The 17,467-nt window shown below is 41.8% G+C and overlaps 1 protein-coding gene across 1 annotated transcript in view; it reads right to left on the bottom strand.

The window, feature by feature from the left end:
* The window catches only part of agbl1 (AGBL carboxypeptidase 1), a gene marked incomplete at both ends in the record, with an annotated part of 227,131 nt that overhangs the window by 179,057 nt on the left and 30,607 nt on the right, over positions 1-17,467 (bottom strand). The window contains one exon of the mRNA XM_080737125.1: positions 12,755-12,825. Coding sequence (XP_080593251.1) covers positions 12,755-12,825 — 71 coding nt within the window. The remainder of the gene's footprint in view (positions 1-12,754; positions 12,826-17,467) is intronic.

Here is a 17,467-nt window from a genome sequence, read left to right as displayed (position 1 = left end):
TTTTATGAGCGATATCATGTCATCACACACATGAGTGCACGCACTAGCACAGGTGAAAACATGATCTCCTAGTGGAGATAGATGACTATTACCGTCTACATGAGCACACTAAAATGCTGGACTGTGCTTTTAGTCAGGCACAGTGCATGTGCAATGTATGTGTACAGGGGTGTCGCACCAAATTCAAGGAATCACTGCGGGCCACCCATGCATGTTCATAGGGGGAGGGGTTAAACCGTTTAGACTGGGAACGCATTATTACGCATTATTGTGTGCTTTAACTATTGAAAAATAGCAGATATGCGAGCTTGTAGATCTGCTTTTTTTTAAGTCTTTGAATTATTTCAAATACTTCAAAGGTTTTTAAAAAAACCTATGTTTCTATGTCAGTGGTGCTAAAACGTTTTCCCCTGGCCACAGACCCCCATTTCAAAATATTGAGTTCCAGGGACCCCCGGGAAAGCAACATTTTAGTTACAAATGTTACGCTGCGAGCTTTATATATGCTATTTTTCAATAGTTAAGGATAAAATAATTCCAAGCCCCTCCAACCTTGGGCCCTAGTAACTCAGTCCCCCCCCCCCCTGCATGTGTATAAAACATAAAACACAACTGTAGAACCATGACATATTGTGACCCCACTTAAAGTTAAAGAAAGCCTACACCCATGGTGATGGGCAAGGGATGCAGGCCCAGTGTTAATCCAGACAGGTGGCCATGCATGGCTTGACCAACATCTCCCATAAGCCAGTCCAAATGCAAAATAACCTCTGTGTTAGACCCATGGTCCTATCACATTACATTTAAGAGCGGCCACCAGACAGGGGCAACGCTGATTTTAACCACTTATAAGCCCTGTTTTATGCTCCGGCTATTTGAAAAGATAAAATGTGACGTGTTGTAAGCTTGTAGATCTGCTATAAAAAAAAAAGAATAACAATAATAAATGAAACCTGGCCTGGGCCACAGGGTAGTGGTCCAGGCACCTAGGCTGGTAATCCAGCACTTGCAGCGTTGCAGATTTGCAGATCTCTCTCCCTGTTTCCTGTCAGCCTACTGTAACCTATCAATAAAAAAAATATATATATATATATATATATATATATAAAAAAAATAATAATAATAAATTAATTGTATTTATCTTTTTAAAAATGATTTAAACTAGTGAAAATAGCTGATGCGAGGCGTTGTGTACTTGTAGATCTGCTATTTTCACTACTTTTGTGCGATGGCCTTGTATGATGAAGCAGGGCTTTGCTTTGCGAAAAGATTTACAAATTTGAAATTTGGAGATACGAGGTTTCTGCCCGACAGTGACGATATATATATATATATATATATATATATATATATATATATATATACTATAGTTTTAAGTTATACTATACGTTGCACCCATAATGGCATCCCAAAATAGGGGTGCCACGGTTAAAGTGAGTACAGCACAAAATTAAAAAACCGTAGTAAAAGGCAGTGGCAAACCTCGGCCTATAGGCACTGAGATTGGTCCATGCATGTGTAGATGGTGACGTACGTAGAATACATGCTGCGGCATTTTCAAAACAACAATGGCTGCCCTCGATGCAACAAGTGTAACAGTTAACGCTGAAACGATAAAACAAGCAATAAGTGAAGTTATTTCAGAGTTGAAATTTCAGAATTATAACAATTAAAAGGGAACAGGAGTATGCCGCTAGCTGAGTTCATCGGCCGAAAAGACGTGTTTGCCGTTCTTCCGACTGGCTGCACTGTGATGACGTCAGATGTTTTGCTATGCTGATTGGTTAGAGGAGTCTGTCTGTCAAGGCAAGTACTCCTGCCCACTTTTCAAGCTGCCTATAGGCCAAAGTCCAGACTCATATTGTGGGAAGGAACGAGTGAGTGAATGCACAGTATGAGGTTGGCTTGGCAGGCTAATGACAGGGGTATTCTACAACCTGACTGAATAGGTAATTGTGCTTTGTTCGAGATAATTCTATTCTATGCAGTCTATCTCTGGGGCATTCAGGTCAGCCGCCTGTTTATGCATAGCAAAGATACTCATACTCATTATTTTAAGCTTGCTTTTATTCAAGACAATGTGGTTCCTGTCTACTGGTCCGAGGCCAGCTGTTATTGGATGTAAACTTAGCGGCATAATTAAATGGCATCTAAAGACAAGCATAACATTGTTGCTGTCGGGCAGAAACCTCGTATGTCCATATTTAAACTTTTTAGGTTATTATTTTTGTAAATGAATGCCCTAATGCCCTAGTGTCATACAAAAGTAGCAAAAATGCCCTGTCTACAAACATCCTTGGCTATTTCTGGCTACTTTTTTAAAGTGAAAGTGAAAGTGTGTCTGTGTATTGTATTAATAGTGAACCAGGAGCATCGATGGTTAGGATGCGCACCACATACTGTATACAGTAGGGTCTGATGTAGCCTGACAGTGAGTCCCAGCCAAGCAGACCTTTACTCCACTGTTTCCTGTCAATCTCCACTTTGCGATCGAAATAAGGCAGAAAGGTTCCAAAAAAAAACTCATAAAAATATAATATAAATAGTGAACCAATGAAAAGTATTAACAAGAACTTGTGACTAAATCAGCGGTGTCCAAACCTTTTTCAAAGGGGGCCACAAATTAGAAAATATTAAGACACCCAAGGGCCGACTACATCTCCTGACAAAATGTATTTTTGGTCAGACAATAACAAAGTCACATACATATATGCATCGCAATTAGGTTTTTATTTAACTATCATCATCAATATGTAATATCAATGGTATTTTGTCAGGTGTGTGCTCTGAACAAAACACAAATAACTCATATTCCCAAATGTAGCCAGACGTGCAAGGTAAGAAATACAACAAAATAGGAATCCTGACAAATTATACTATAAACTATTCTAGTTTGGCAGTGCTGGCTGGGCCGTTTATAGAACAATTTAGGAACGAAGCCGCAGGCCGTATAAAATGTGTCATCAGGCCGCATTTGGCCCCCGGGCCACACTTTGGACGCCCCTGGACTAAATGATCATAAGATTGCAGTACATTGGAACACAGTTCCAACCCCTTTCCATTTCCTGAAGAGTAAAGGCCCTATCATAGTGTAGTCCGCGGTGATGGTTTATCACCGTGGTGTAGTCTTTTAAAGTCAGAAAACTACAACATTAAGTCATTTGCCGCGGTGAAGAGCCATCACCGCGGACCTAGACATCTCTCCTCTGTTTTTACCTTCAGACATCTCCCCATCACCATGTTCACTGATTGGTCGATCTAGACCAATCAGTGTGGCCCCTGGTTTCAGAGCCACAGAGGCGCGGTGATAGGACTTCACCGTGAGTCCATGACTATGATGGCCATCACATTTTTAGGTGATAGCTTATCACCTAAACGTTGAGGTGATAGCTCTTCACCTCACACTCTGATAATGCCATAACAGGTTTTGGACATACAAGGTTTCCACCCGACAGACAGACGGCGACAGATCTCCGTCTTCTCCAGTCCTTTTGACTCTGTCCTATAACTCCACATCCTGTGTAGCCTCTTTGCGACAGTTGCTGTTACACAGCATGCCGAGCAGCATAATGACTTTAGCTCATTAGGACAGAGAGGAGGCGACACTCTGTCTCTGGACCAAAGCCATCGATCATAACTGTTATCACTTGGCACGTTAAGGCTGGGATCAGTGTTGCCCGATTTCTGTGAGCAAAATAAGCAACCAGATCTATAGGCCTATTAGAGATGGGATTTATGGTTCTTTGAAGTGAGCCGGATCTCTGGGGTCTGTTCCTTTCAAAGAGCCGTTCAAAAGACTGGCTCATTTTAGTTAGTTACTTTGTAGATTTTGATTATAATTACAAATCACTTCAACCCTATATACATTTCTGCCATTTGAAAATAGCCGATCTACAAGCTCACAATGTGTCGCAATGCGACGCATTGTGAGCTTGTAGATCTGCTATTTTCAAAAGATGTTTCTACATTGTATTCATTGATTCACTTGTGAATCTGCAACTGTGAATCTGCAACTGCATTTTAGAAACAAGCTCCAAAAGAAATCGCAACCCGCAACTAACAACATTTATCATCAACTTTACAGAAAAACAAGCCCATAAGTCGTGTATAATAAGCGGACATGGCAACCCAGAGTTATGGTAAGCAAACTAAGCATGGGGGGGGGGGGGGGGGGAGGACCCGGGACAGCTGATGATGACAGCTGTCCCAGCTGTCCCGGGTCCAGAGGGGACTAAAAGAACCTGTACACTGCACAACCTTCAGTGTTGTTTATCTCTCGGGGTACAAATAGATGATTGGTTATTGAGCCCGCCTGGGGAGCCATGCAGAGCCCCTGGATGTCGCAGGTTCGATTCCAGGCCAGGCCAGCAATGTGTGTCCCAGAGCAAGACTCTAAATTGCTCCCAGAGCGCTGCACATTCGCTGCTCAATGCTCCTAGTTGTCACAGGATGGGCAAATGCAGAGGACAATTTTCAAGTATGTGCAAATAGTGCAGTGACAAAAAAAAAACATGGAGTGGGACTTACAGTATATTACCAGTAAGACTCCCTAATCGGGAGACAAGCGACCGTCATGTCGCATACACAAACTTTAGAAGACAGTCGTAGCCAATCAGGAGGGAATATGGGAAATGGAACAGATCCATGTTGATGACATGACTTTAGAGACACTGTGTACCGCTTTGCGTGATTTTAGGCCAAAATCTGAAGGAGCAGTGTCCAAAAATGTGTTTAAAAAAATCAGCCTGATGGTGGCACTAAATGGGACAGATCCATGCTGATCACATGACTCTAGACATACTGTGTACCGCAGTGCGTGATTTTAGAGCAAAATCTGTAGGAGCAGTGTCCAAAAATGTGTTTTGCAAGAATCGGCCTCATCGAGGGTCTAAGCAGGACAGCGGGGTTGTTGTTTCCTTTGGGCCCGTGAAGGCCGTAACAGTGATGAGGTATACAAATAAAGTTGGGTTGAGCTTAAGACCACAGCACTGAGAAAGCATCACGTCAGTTTTATAGAGATAGTTATATGAGATCCAATGTCTTTATGTGTTGTCATTTATGGCTAATAACATGTTTTGAATACCTTTTGCAGAGCAGTAATGAAGATTCTGTCCTCGCCCTCTCTCCCTCTCTCTCATCTCTATCTCTCTCTTTTACTACATGTGTAGACTGTATTTTATGTGATGTGATACTTGTGATGCTGACTGCACTTTGTAAGAAGTTCTGGAGAAGGACGTCTACTAAATGCGTAAATTGGGATTGTGTAATTACTAGAATTTGCATTTATCTCAAACTGAGCTATGAGGAATACGTATCCAAGTCGCAGTTGGTGGCTTTGTGAGTGGGAGTGTGGGTTCATAATCTAACAGCACCCCAGCAATGGACTGTTTGTGCCAATCACAGAGAGACACAGCAAGAGCTTTTCTCCCCCTGAAGCTACAGTATCTTTGAACAAAACTGCCAGATCAAATCTTCAAATCAAACAGACCCACTTTTGCTCCCAAATAGAGTATACTATTCTATTTATTTTGGGGACCGAACCCACTGCAGGGGTTGACACAAAGGCCTCAGAGGCACTTGCCTGTCAAGCAAGTACAGGTCATGTAATACTTGTCCAAAGGTCATGCCCACTTGCCCGAAAAGTAAATTGTCCATTATAAAATGATGATGATTGAATATGTCTATGGTTTCACACTTATTTAATATGTTTAAGTAGCAACAGTAAAAACAGCACATTATAGGTAAACAGTGCTCTTATTTTACATTGCACAAACCAGAAGGCAGAGCGCACAGGTCTCGTTCAGGTGTTTAGACAGATATCTGGTGTTGTGTTTATAGACGGTTGCGTCCCCTCTCAAAATACTAATCTTGCACTGCACTGACGAACTGGCTGCTTTGTATGGGCTTGTTGACTAGTACCGATGTTTCTGGTTCACATTGGCACATTTAATGGGGCAATCTGCCCAGATCACACGTCTTCTTCTTCTTTTTTAGTTTTTCAACTCATCTACTTATTTACTTATCTTCTGGCAGCATGGACATATCTTTAGTAATAATTCATCTAAAGTACACTTGTAACCATAATGCTTGTCTCGGAATCTCAGTGCTTTTCCTTGTTTTCCCAAATGAGTGCAACTGCGCCACAGCGCCCCCTCTGGCTCATTGGAGCTCGTTTGGGAAAACAAGGAAATGCACTGAGATTCCGAGACAAGCTGGAGTAAAACACTTTCTTTATTGAAAAATATGGACATTCCGGAGAGCTTCCTGATAGATAGAGAACACTTGGAACAAGAAGGGAAGCACCTTATACTGTATTTTGCATGTGTTTATGTTTGGAGGATCAAACAGGCTCCATTGCGGCTCGTCTTTATAACCTGTAAGGGTAAAACGTCTTCAAAATAAAAGTTTTCCCGTACGGGTGTTATTATTTATGCGCACGCACGCGCACACACACACACACACACACACACACACACACACACACACACACACACACACACACACACACACACACACACACACACACACACACACACACACACACACACACACACACACACACACACACACACACACACACACACACACACACACAGTCCCCAGCCTTGCAGCCCACTGTTTCTATCAGCGTATCCATTCATCTATCTTAAGTGTCCCCACAAAGTAACAGTCCAATCCAGCTGGTCCGACCCATCAACGCCGCGCAGCTTTTTATACACACATTCAGTCCACAAAGCAGCACCCGATAGTTCACTGACGCACACTATATCAGGTTTAATTAAGCGATAATCCACGTGAAGAGCCTCTCGTGTCAGTGTTTCACTTTCACACACTGACTGCATGCACCCCAAAACGGGTCATGGTGCCTCCATGTTCCCCTGCCCACCACACAACAGCGCCGAGCCATCAAATGGGTGTTCAGAATGTCGTCAACCATTTAAACTCCTATATCGTTGTTGTCGGGTGGAAACCTTGTATGTCCAAAACCGTTCGTTTTGAATATTTTCATTTTAAAAATTATTTCAAATAGTGAAAATAGTTATAGAAAATAGTCAATCGCGGTGCGAGGCGTTGTGTGCTTGTAGATCTGCTATTATTTATTAAACTTGGGAGATACGAGTTTCTGCCCGACGGTAATGACAATATAGGCCTACTACATTGTACGTCACCACTAATCATCATCAACGTAGATTTAACACTAAACAAGGCTCTAACTCGTTCTCCTGCTATACCATCAACATGTGGAACGCCCTTCCACAAGCCTTAAAGGAGAGCAAATCCCTAGCCTCCTTCAAAATTGGTATGAAAAGTCACCTTCAGACAGCTGCTACCCGTGACTTGTAAATAGACTAAGCCCCCATGTTCTCCCCCCCCCCCCCCCCCCCCTTTTTTTTCTTTTTTTTTCTGCCTTTGTATTTGATATTATGCTTATGAAACTGATATTATCCTAGATAAAGTACTATGTTCTATCCGTCTGTCTTTCAATGTTATATGAGATACTTAAAGTGTGGTTCCTGTGGAAATAAGCCTCGGCTTTCTAGGATCTCCTTTTAGTTGACCTTGTACCAGTGATTTGTACTGTCATGAAACTGTACTTTTTTCTATTGCAAACTTCTAATAAATTCTTCAATCAATCAATCAGTCAAATACTATAATAGCTGATCAAAGTCACAATACGCTGTGATTGCAACGTGCTGTGAGCTTGTAAATCGTCTATTTCAGGGGTTCTCAAAGTGGGTCCTGTGACGCAAGTCCATGAGTGTCTTTGGAATTTGTCAATATCAATTCAGTTTAACCACTTACAGTAAACCCTCTATACTTAGTAAGATGGACTACCAAACCTCATTACCGAAAATAGCAGATCTACGAGCTCACAACATGTTGTGAGTTCGTAGATCGGCTATTTTTGGTGAATGTTCCCCCCAGAATTGGGATCCTGGGTTTCAAGTCGTTAAATGCAGTGTTGTAGTGCTAAATTTGGAAGTGTGGGCACTCCCCACGCATGCACGTGCACGCGCGTCAATGCGCGTGCACGCACGTGCGTCCGTGCGTGTGTACATAACGTTTTCGCTGGCTTAAAACGGGTCTGCACGGCAGCAGAAATAGCCTTAGACCAGTGGTTCTCAACCAATAATTTGATGACCGGATCATCAGCCAAACTTCCCATGCAAAATAGCTCCACAACTGATATTTCCAATTAATTAATCCATTTTAAAATCTTATATTACCATCTGCTGTTAGTCATGCTCATTTCAGCACGGCTGGCGAGCCTATTTCAACCAATTGCTGGGTCAGAACGACCTGAAAATATAATGTCAACTGACTTGACTTGAGAGAAGTGTGGGCACTCCGTACCCCCGCGTTCCCCCCCCCCCCCCCCCCCCACTGCATCCCTGGTTAAATGACAATTATAAAGTTATTTTCAATGTGTCATAATGTAAACTAATACATGTAGTTTTCCCTCATGACATACTGTCTCTTAGGGGGGAAAGATTGACTCAGCTTGACTCAGCTCAGGCTGACCCCCCCAAAAGTTTGAGAACCTCGGGTGTATTTAAGCGGAATGTTGAAAACACAAAAATCAACAGGCAGAATTTTTAAACTAGCATGAAATGGCGAATCCAACACAGTGATTTTTACGGTATGTTGTTATTGTTGCATTTTAATGCTTACTTCATTGACCGGGTTCCCCCAAGCGTCTATACTCCTTGTTTCCCCCTCTACATCAAAATTCTCTTCAACCAAAATAGCCGGCAAAATAGACGATCTACATTCTACAAGATGACAACGCGCCGCATTGTGAGATTGTAGATCTGCTATTTTTGCCAAATATCGGCCTGAAAATAAAGCCTAGTCCATGGAGAAAGATAGTTTTACTAACTAATGTTTGGACAACACTGGTTCAATTATTCAGGTATGCTCAGTAACATTTTAATAACTTCTAATCTCAGCATCTAAAAATAAAGCCATTAAGGGAATGGTCCGTTTAAGTATCATTATTATAGGCCTATTGCCAAAGATGTGAATAGAATTGACATAATATGTTAACAACGGTATGGTCTTTTAAGTTAACTTAGGATAGGATCTGGGAAGAGCATTTATTGCCTACAAGTCCTGATTTAGAATTAATAATAATAATAATAAACTTTATTTGTATAGCACCTTTCATACATAAAATGCAGCCCAAAGTGCTTTACATACAAACATAATAAAGTAAGATAAAAACAAGATAAAAACAGAGGTTACAAACAAAACAATAAAAAGGAACCGATCAGTGAGGGCAAACAATAACACAAAATAATAAAAGAAAATAAAAACACAAGAATGATTTAAGTAAAAGCCATATTGAAAAAATAAGTCTTCAGCTTAGTTTTAAAAACACTGAGAGAGCTGGCCTGTTTAAGCTCCAACGGAAGTGTGTTCCACAATTTAGGGCCATAAACCCAAAAAGCGGCCTCACCTATGGCTTTATGAGGGCCTGTGGGAACCTCCAATAGGAGAGCGGTGGAGGACCTAAGTGATCTGGGTGGAACATAAAACACTATAGAATCCTTAATATACGATGGTGCTAAGTTATTAAGTGCTTTAAAAACAAATAAAAGAGCTTTAAAATCAATTCTAAAAGATACAGGCAGCCAGTGCAGTGTTGAAAGGACTGGACTAATGTGGTCCCTCCTTCTGGTTTTAGTTAAAATCCTAGCTGCCGCATTTTGAATTACTTGGAATTAGAACTAAGATCTTTCCAATGCTCAGTACTTGGTAAAAAGAAGAAAAGGGCACACTCCTCTCCATGTGTTGACATAAATTTTAAGCTAACCATTTCAACACACTGTAGTTATCAGTCAGTCAGTGTGCGTGCGTGCGTGCGTGCGTGCGTGCGTGCGTGCGTGCGTGCGTGCGTGCTGCGTGTGTGTGTGCGCGCGTGCATGTGTGTGTTTGTTTTTCATTGCTAAGTATTAACAACAAGCCAAGCCATCTTCAGCTGTTTCCACACTGTCTATCAAGTTTAAACAAGTAATAATTAAAGTTTAAACAAGCAGTAATCTGCATACCAGACCATGATTTAGGGAAACAGACAATTGGCTGTCATCTTAATCTTCAGCTTCTGTTAACTTCTATCTTATATATCCATCTAAGCCTTGCACATTGTTAAAGCCATTCAATCCAATTCCATTCACCTTAAGCAAAAGAAAGAAGTTGCATTTTGTGGTGAAATATGATTTCATACAAATATGACCGCAGCCATCTACAGTCAGTTTAACATAAGCATAATGTATAATATAAACATAATGTTCATGTGGGTTTGAAGTACTAGTTTTAAACCTATAGAGTACAGGCTGCCTAAGCTCTTTAGTCCAGGGCTGATGCCGCTGTGTCCGAGGTTGGACATGATTAATACGAGGGCATTTATGAATGCTGGGCGACAATGAGTTTATCACACAGTCAAAGCCTTATTTATTCACAAAGACAACAAGAAAATACTATGCATCGAGTTTAACTACGTGAACCCTAGCGTCCCTAGATTCTGCGGGTGAACATTTTGGCGAAAATAATAATTCTACAAGCTCATAAGACGTGTTGTGATAGGTTGTTGTGACCTTGTATTTCGGATATTTTCAGCAAAGAGATTAGATGCACGGGGGGAAGTATAGAGCCCTGGGGGACCTTGGTCAACTAAGCATAGCCTAATAGGGTTTAAGTGGGGGTCAGGGGCCTTTGCGAGGGTTCCAGGGGGTCCCTAGCTAAATGATTTACCAAATGGAACCTTACAGTTTTGTAACTCTGACAGTGTACAATTGGAACTCTGACAGTGTACAATTGGAACCACAATTGGAACTCTGACGGTGTACAATTGGAACCAAATGGAGCTTTACAGGTCCATTTTGTTCCAATTGTACACCGTCAGAGTTAAGGGTCGGTGGCCTGATATTATGCACGTCAAACTGGGGCTCCTGGAATTAAAAAAGAAAGTCTGAGAACCACTGCTGTAGTCATCATGGTCTTTGTCAGAACTATGAGATGGACCAACACATCTTAAAGTAGTTCACCCCAAAAATGGCTTATTTACACTCAATTACACACCCAATGAAGCCTTGCATTCATGGTGATTTTGTTTTTGTTTTGGTCGCTTTCCTAAGCCAATAATTTGATGACCAGCGGAGTCTCTGGTTCTCTCCTATTGAGTGGTAGTTTCCTATTGACCAAATTATGCAACAAATGCAGGAATGCAACAAAAACGAAAAGATTTCCTTGAATTCAAGGCTTCATGGCGTGTGTAATTGTTGAGATGACGGTACACTGGTGTTCAAGACAAAATGACTCTCAAAAGAGAAACTGACTGTAGGCCCAACAAATATAAACTATAAATCAGCACACAAATATTATTATTATTATTTTAATTAATAATAATACAACATCCAATTTATATAGCGCACAACATCCAATTTATATAGCACATTTCTCGGTTGCTCGCTTTACAAAAACAGAGCAACAGATACTACTTCATAAAGAAAATAACTAGTGCTCAAAGCAAGCAAACAAAAAGATTAAGGAAACACAACACAAATCAGGTAGAGAATAACTATATTATTTTGATGGGTTTCTGTATCAAAAAGGAAGGGTAGACCATTTATAAATATTATTTGGTCACAGAGATAGGTAGCTTAAAGTTCACCTGTTTTTCACTGAGTCTTATACATGTACAGTACTGGATGTCATTTTACATAATCATTTAAAATTTCTATTCCTTTTTGGACATATTTGTGCTCATTGAGAGCATTTTCTATGCTTACTGTAACCTTGGTTACCTTCTTTTGTTCATTCCGTTATGCAGAATGTGGATGCCTTGTGGATCGGCTATTTTCAGATTTGCAAAAAGAAATGTGAAAATAGGAAGTTTATACTGGTTAAACTATGGTTATTGATGTTCTGTTTTGTTATTTTTGTATAGGCTACAGTTAATCAATTCAGTTGAAATAAAAATAAAAAATAAAACGTCCCACACACAACCCAAAAAGAAAGGCGTGTAAGCACAGAGTACACCCTGGTTTTACAGCATCTCACTTACAGTTTAGGCACTTAGCAGCACCATACATTATCCAGTGTTCCCACACATCTTTACCAATTCATTTCCAAAACTTTTCCAAAACTTTTCCAGAATATTTAACCCGATTTCCAGGACTACAGTATATAACAATAATTCAGCTCAATAACGAGTTGCTTACTATACGCAAAGCCCAAAGACAGGTAGAGTATGCCAGTGGTTCTCAACCTTTTCAGGCCGTGACCCCCGAAATAATCATATTTGAAGAGAGTTGAGGAATTTTGTATAACACGGTTTTATTGTGAAAATAGCAGATCTGTTGCGAGGCGTTGTGATGTAGATCTGCTATTTTCACAATTTCTGTATTTGACAATTTGGACAATGTTTAATTTGTCATGTCAGAGGTATTAACAAAATCAATAACCAAAGACAACGCATAGCTATATTTTCCAGGACCTTCCAGGACCCTTGATCAATTCCAAAACGTTTCCAGTTCTGGAAAAATATTTTTCTAATTTCAAAATATTTCCAGGAATTTCATGACCGTGGGAACCCTGCATTATCATTGAACCAAAGAACATGCATGAAAACTCACTCACAGCAACAACAGTCACGCATGTACTGTAACCCCCCTATCTCTGCACGCACACACACACACACACACACACACACACACAGTGGGTATAGTTCCTCGTGGGTATAGGTCCTTACCTGCAGGTTGGAGAGCAGAACCTCCAAGCCGGTGGAACTGGCGCTGGCGGTCATGCCCGGACGAGGTCTCTCTGAACACACACAGAGAGACATACAGACAGGCGGACAGTCAGAGGAGTGTACTCATAGAAAGGAGGGCAGACAGACAGACTGACGGACGGATAACCCAAAGATAAGCAGGAAGATGAAGCGGCTGACAGACAGACAGACAGACATACAGACGGACATACAGACATGAGCTGGAGCGTACTATAAAGAAGGAGGAGGAGCAGAGACGGCCAGGGCGAGTGCTGGGTGATGAAGACAGTGACAGTGAAATCTAAACCACGCTACTGACACCATACATGCAGTGTCTCTCACACACACACACACACACACACACACACACACACACACACACACACACACACACACACACACACACACACACACACACACACACACACACACACACACACACACACACACACACACACATGTAATATCTCCCTGGTACTCACACAGACACAAACACACAGGCGCGCACGCACACACACACACACACACACACACGCTGCACTGCTACTGTGCAAAGAGACACAGAGACTCCCCCTGGCTTAACGTAACTGCATGGGGATTCTTCCACGGGGGGAGAGGGAGGGGGTGGGCCATTGCTTGAATGCATACCTGTACATGTACCAAAACTATGTGTGTGTGTGTGTGTGTGTGTGTGTGTGTGTGTGTGTGTGTGTGTGTGTGTGTGTGTGTGTGTGTGTGTGTGTGTGTGTGTGTGTGTGTGTGTGTGTGTGTGTGTGTGTGTGTGTAACCCTATCCCTCTGGGATAAAGTGCTCCAAATGTCCATTAGAGCCAGAGTGTTGAGAAGACTGCCACTATAAAAAGGTTCTGACAAGACTAGCAGGACATCTATACCACACAACGTTTATGAGCTATGAGCCTTATTAAAAAAAGAAGGAGTCCAAGAGAAAGAAAAAATATATCTGAAGACAAGACTGTATACGGGATAACTAGTGTATACAATAGGAGTGGTTCCAAACAGTGTGCAGAGGCTATATATTATGTATACAAAAAGATAATTTTAATTACATTTACAATCAGTGCTTTCTGTTTCCCAATAAAGAGGCAAATTCTGTACCATCCCCCTTAAAAAATAAAACTCTACCTGGCAACCTTTTCTTCCCACTAATGTTCAGAAATAGTGAACGTGAAAACTGCATATCTACAAGCGTTATTTATAACAAAAACTAAAAGTCCCAAACCAGCTGAAAATGTTCAACTCGGATGCCTTGCTCATTAAACAGAACTCATCAATAAAATAGAATAAAAACAGTCCAGGGGGTTGAGGGATCAGGGTTCTCTTTGTAGCATGACGTGCCCATCACAGCCTCACTATAGAGGGCTTTCTGCACACCAGGGGGCTCAGACACATGCATTCTTTAGTAGGTTGAGACAGACTTGCACTTGAGGTCACACAGGTCCGGTTATCACGCACAGCAACTCGATGCTTTTAAGCTGACTCTACACAGATCGTCCCAGGGACGTGCTGGCCATTGGGAAAAGCGGGACAACTCCCGAACGGCCGGTTCATTCCCGGCCTGTCCAGGCCGACCATTAGGAAAAAAATAAAAATAGATTGTCGGCCTTCGTTCCATTTTGGGGGCTGGGCGGCCAACAAAGTAAATCGTCACTGTCGGGCAGAAACCTTGTATCTCCAAGTTTCAAATTTGTACATTTTTTCGCAAAGCAAAGCCCTGTAGTAGAGAAAACAGCAGATCTACAAGCACACGTAGATCGGCTGTTTTCACTAGTTTAAATCATTTTTAAAGTGGTTTTGGACATACAAGGTTTCCACCCGACAATGACGAAATATAACTCATGTAACTGGCCCACTGGCTTGTCACTTGTCATGATCTGAAATGGCAAATCTTTGAGTAGCAGCAGCGCTATAGAGAGAGATCTCTCTCTATAGCGCGCAATGAGGGCCTCTACAACTCTTTTTCCCGGGCTGAATCAGGGGCCCAGCATGTCCCTGGATCGTCCAAAGGACATAGACACACGCAGCAATGTTTGCAGTGTTAGAAAAGGTACGCTCTTTACTATAGTACTAGTACTAGTAAATAAAGTTTTCAAATAAATATAGTGGATACAATATTTGGATCAGAGATTTAATGGAGCAGAAGTAAAAGTATTGGAAATTGGAAATGCTCAAGTAAGGTACAAATACCTCAAAAGTGTACTTAAGTAGAATACTTGAATGTACTTTGTTACTTTACACCACTGAATGTTTGTAAACAAGAAACCCGTCTATAAGGCCTTATCATAGTCTGAGGGAATAGAGGCACAAGACCACAAGAGTGGTAGAGTGGCAGAGGCTCACAGCTAGTCAGCTCAAGAAGACACAGGTGGCACACATTCATTCCATGCATTCCACAGATACCTGTGTAATTTTGGCGGGACACCAGACCAAACCACACCACACCACAACACAGCGCACCACACTACCACAGTGTGTCGGGTCATGAACCGACCTGCGTGTCGGGTCGTGACCCGACACGTGGGTCAGGTTGGCGACGGGTCAAGGGTGGGGTCAGGTTTTTCTTTTTTAAACCCAGCCCGTTCTTCACTACAAGAAACACCCCTGTATTCATAGAGAAAATATATGATCTTGTGGATCTACAATCTATAAGATCAAGGGTCTTCAACAGGGGGTCCGGGACCCCCAGGGGGTTACTACAGGGGGTCCTCCAAATCTTTGAGTGATCTTTGAGTGATCTTTGAGTGATCTCTAAGGTAATGGAAAAAATTGTCTATGAACAGGTGGCTAAATATCTTGAAGAGAATAAACTGATCTACGAGTTCCAGTCTGGCTTCAGAGAGTCCCATTCCACAGATACATGCCTCATCTATTTGAATGATTACATCAAACGTGAAATTCACGATGGCAAATATTGTGGCATGGTCATGCTGGACCTCCAGAAGGCATTTGACACCGTCGATCATTCTATTCTGATCGAAAAACTCAAAGCTATTGGTCTTGATAGCACAGCAGTGAGATGGATGCACTCTTACTTGGTGGGGAGGGAACAGATGGTGGAAGTCAACGGAACCCTGTCCCCCCCCCTCCCAGTAAACTGTGGAGTACCTCAAGGGAGTATACTAGGACCACTGTTGTTCTTAATATACGTAAACGACATGTCATCTGCTTGTGACTGCAATCTGTTTCTGTTCGCGGATGACTCGGCTCTCCTAGTCTCAGGCAGAGACATTTTGCAGGTTGAAAAGGCCCTTAACTGTGAACTTAACAAGATCTGCACCTGGCTCAATGACAACAGACTCTCAATTCACCTAGGCAAAACTGAATGTATCCTCTTTGGATCTAGTCAGAAACTTAGCCTAGTTGAGAACTTCACAATTAAAGTAGGTGACACTGTGATAGAAAGAAAAAACCACATCTGCTACCTGGGTTGCATCCTGGAGGCTAACCTATCCAGTGAAAAAATGACCACCAAGGTAATCAATAAAGTCAATCAACGAATTCGCTTCTTGCAAAGAGTTGCCCCACTGATCAATATTAAATCCCGAAAGACACTAGGAGGTGCTCTTATTGGGCCCCTCATTGATTACGGAGTCCTTGTCTGGTATCGCGACGCCCCAGCTGCCTTAAAGCTAAAGCTCCAAACAGCCCAAAACAAACTAATTAGGGTTGTGCTTGGTCTCCCTCCTCTGACCCACCTTACCGAGCATCACCACGAAAGCGTGGGGTGGCTCAAAGTAGCTGACAGAGTACAGCATCTTGCAATGGGCCTGGTGTACAAGATACACTACACCTCCAAGATTCCCATGTACCTGACAAACTACTTCTTAAAGGTCAAGGATGTTCACGATCATAACACCAGAGGCAGCTCCACTAATCATCATCAGCGTAGATTTAACACTAAACAAGGCGCTAACTCGTTCTCCTGCTATACCATCAACATGTGGAACGCCCTTCCACAAGCCCTAAAGGAGAGCAAATCCCTAGCCTCCTTCAAAATTGGTATGAAAAGTCACCTTCAGACAGCAGCTACCCGTGACTTGTAAATAGACTAAGCCCCCATGCTCCCCCCCCCCCCCCTTTTTCTTTGTATTCTGCCTTTTGTATTTGATGTTATGCTTTTGAAACTGATATTATCCTAGATAAAGTACTATGTTCTATCCGTCTGTCTTTCAATGTTATATGAGATACTTAAAGTGTGGTTCCTGTGGAAATAAGCCTCGGCTTTCTAGGATCTCCTTTTAGTTGACCTTGTACCAGTGATTTGTACTGTCATGAAACTGTACTTTTTTCTATTGCAAACTTCTAATAAATTCTTCAATCAATCAAAGAAAAAAAGAATCTACTTTTTTATATTAACCACTTGAATCCTAGTGTCCATATCCTGAGAACTTTAGCCGAAAATAGCCAATCTACCAGCTCACTACGCCTCGCAGCTTGTAGATCATCTAATTTGACAAAGAGGTTTGGTGTAGAGGAGTAAAAGAGCAGACTAAGTACAGAGGGAAAGGTCAAGTTTATTATTTAAGTATTGACAGTTCAAGTGGTTAAATATCTGAAAACACAAATTGACATGAATCCAAAATACAGTACACAATGATTGTGTGGTCAAACAATGAAACAATGGAATCTCTGAAAAGGTTGTGGGGGTCCCTGCTTCATACTAAGGGGTCCTTGGCCT

This window comes from Nannobrachium achirus (genome assembly GCF_963921795.1).
Source record: "Nannobrachium achirus genome assembly, chromosome: 11".
NCBI classification, from domain to species: Eukaryota; Metazoa; Chordata; class Actinopteri; order Myctophiformes; family Myctophidae; genus Nannobrachium; species Nannobrachium achirus.
This window is presented reverse-complemented; position numbering and strand designations above follow the sequence as displayed.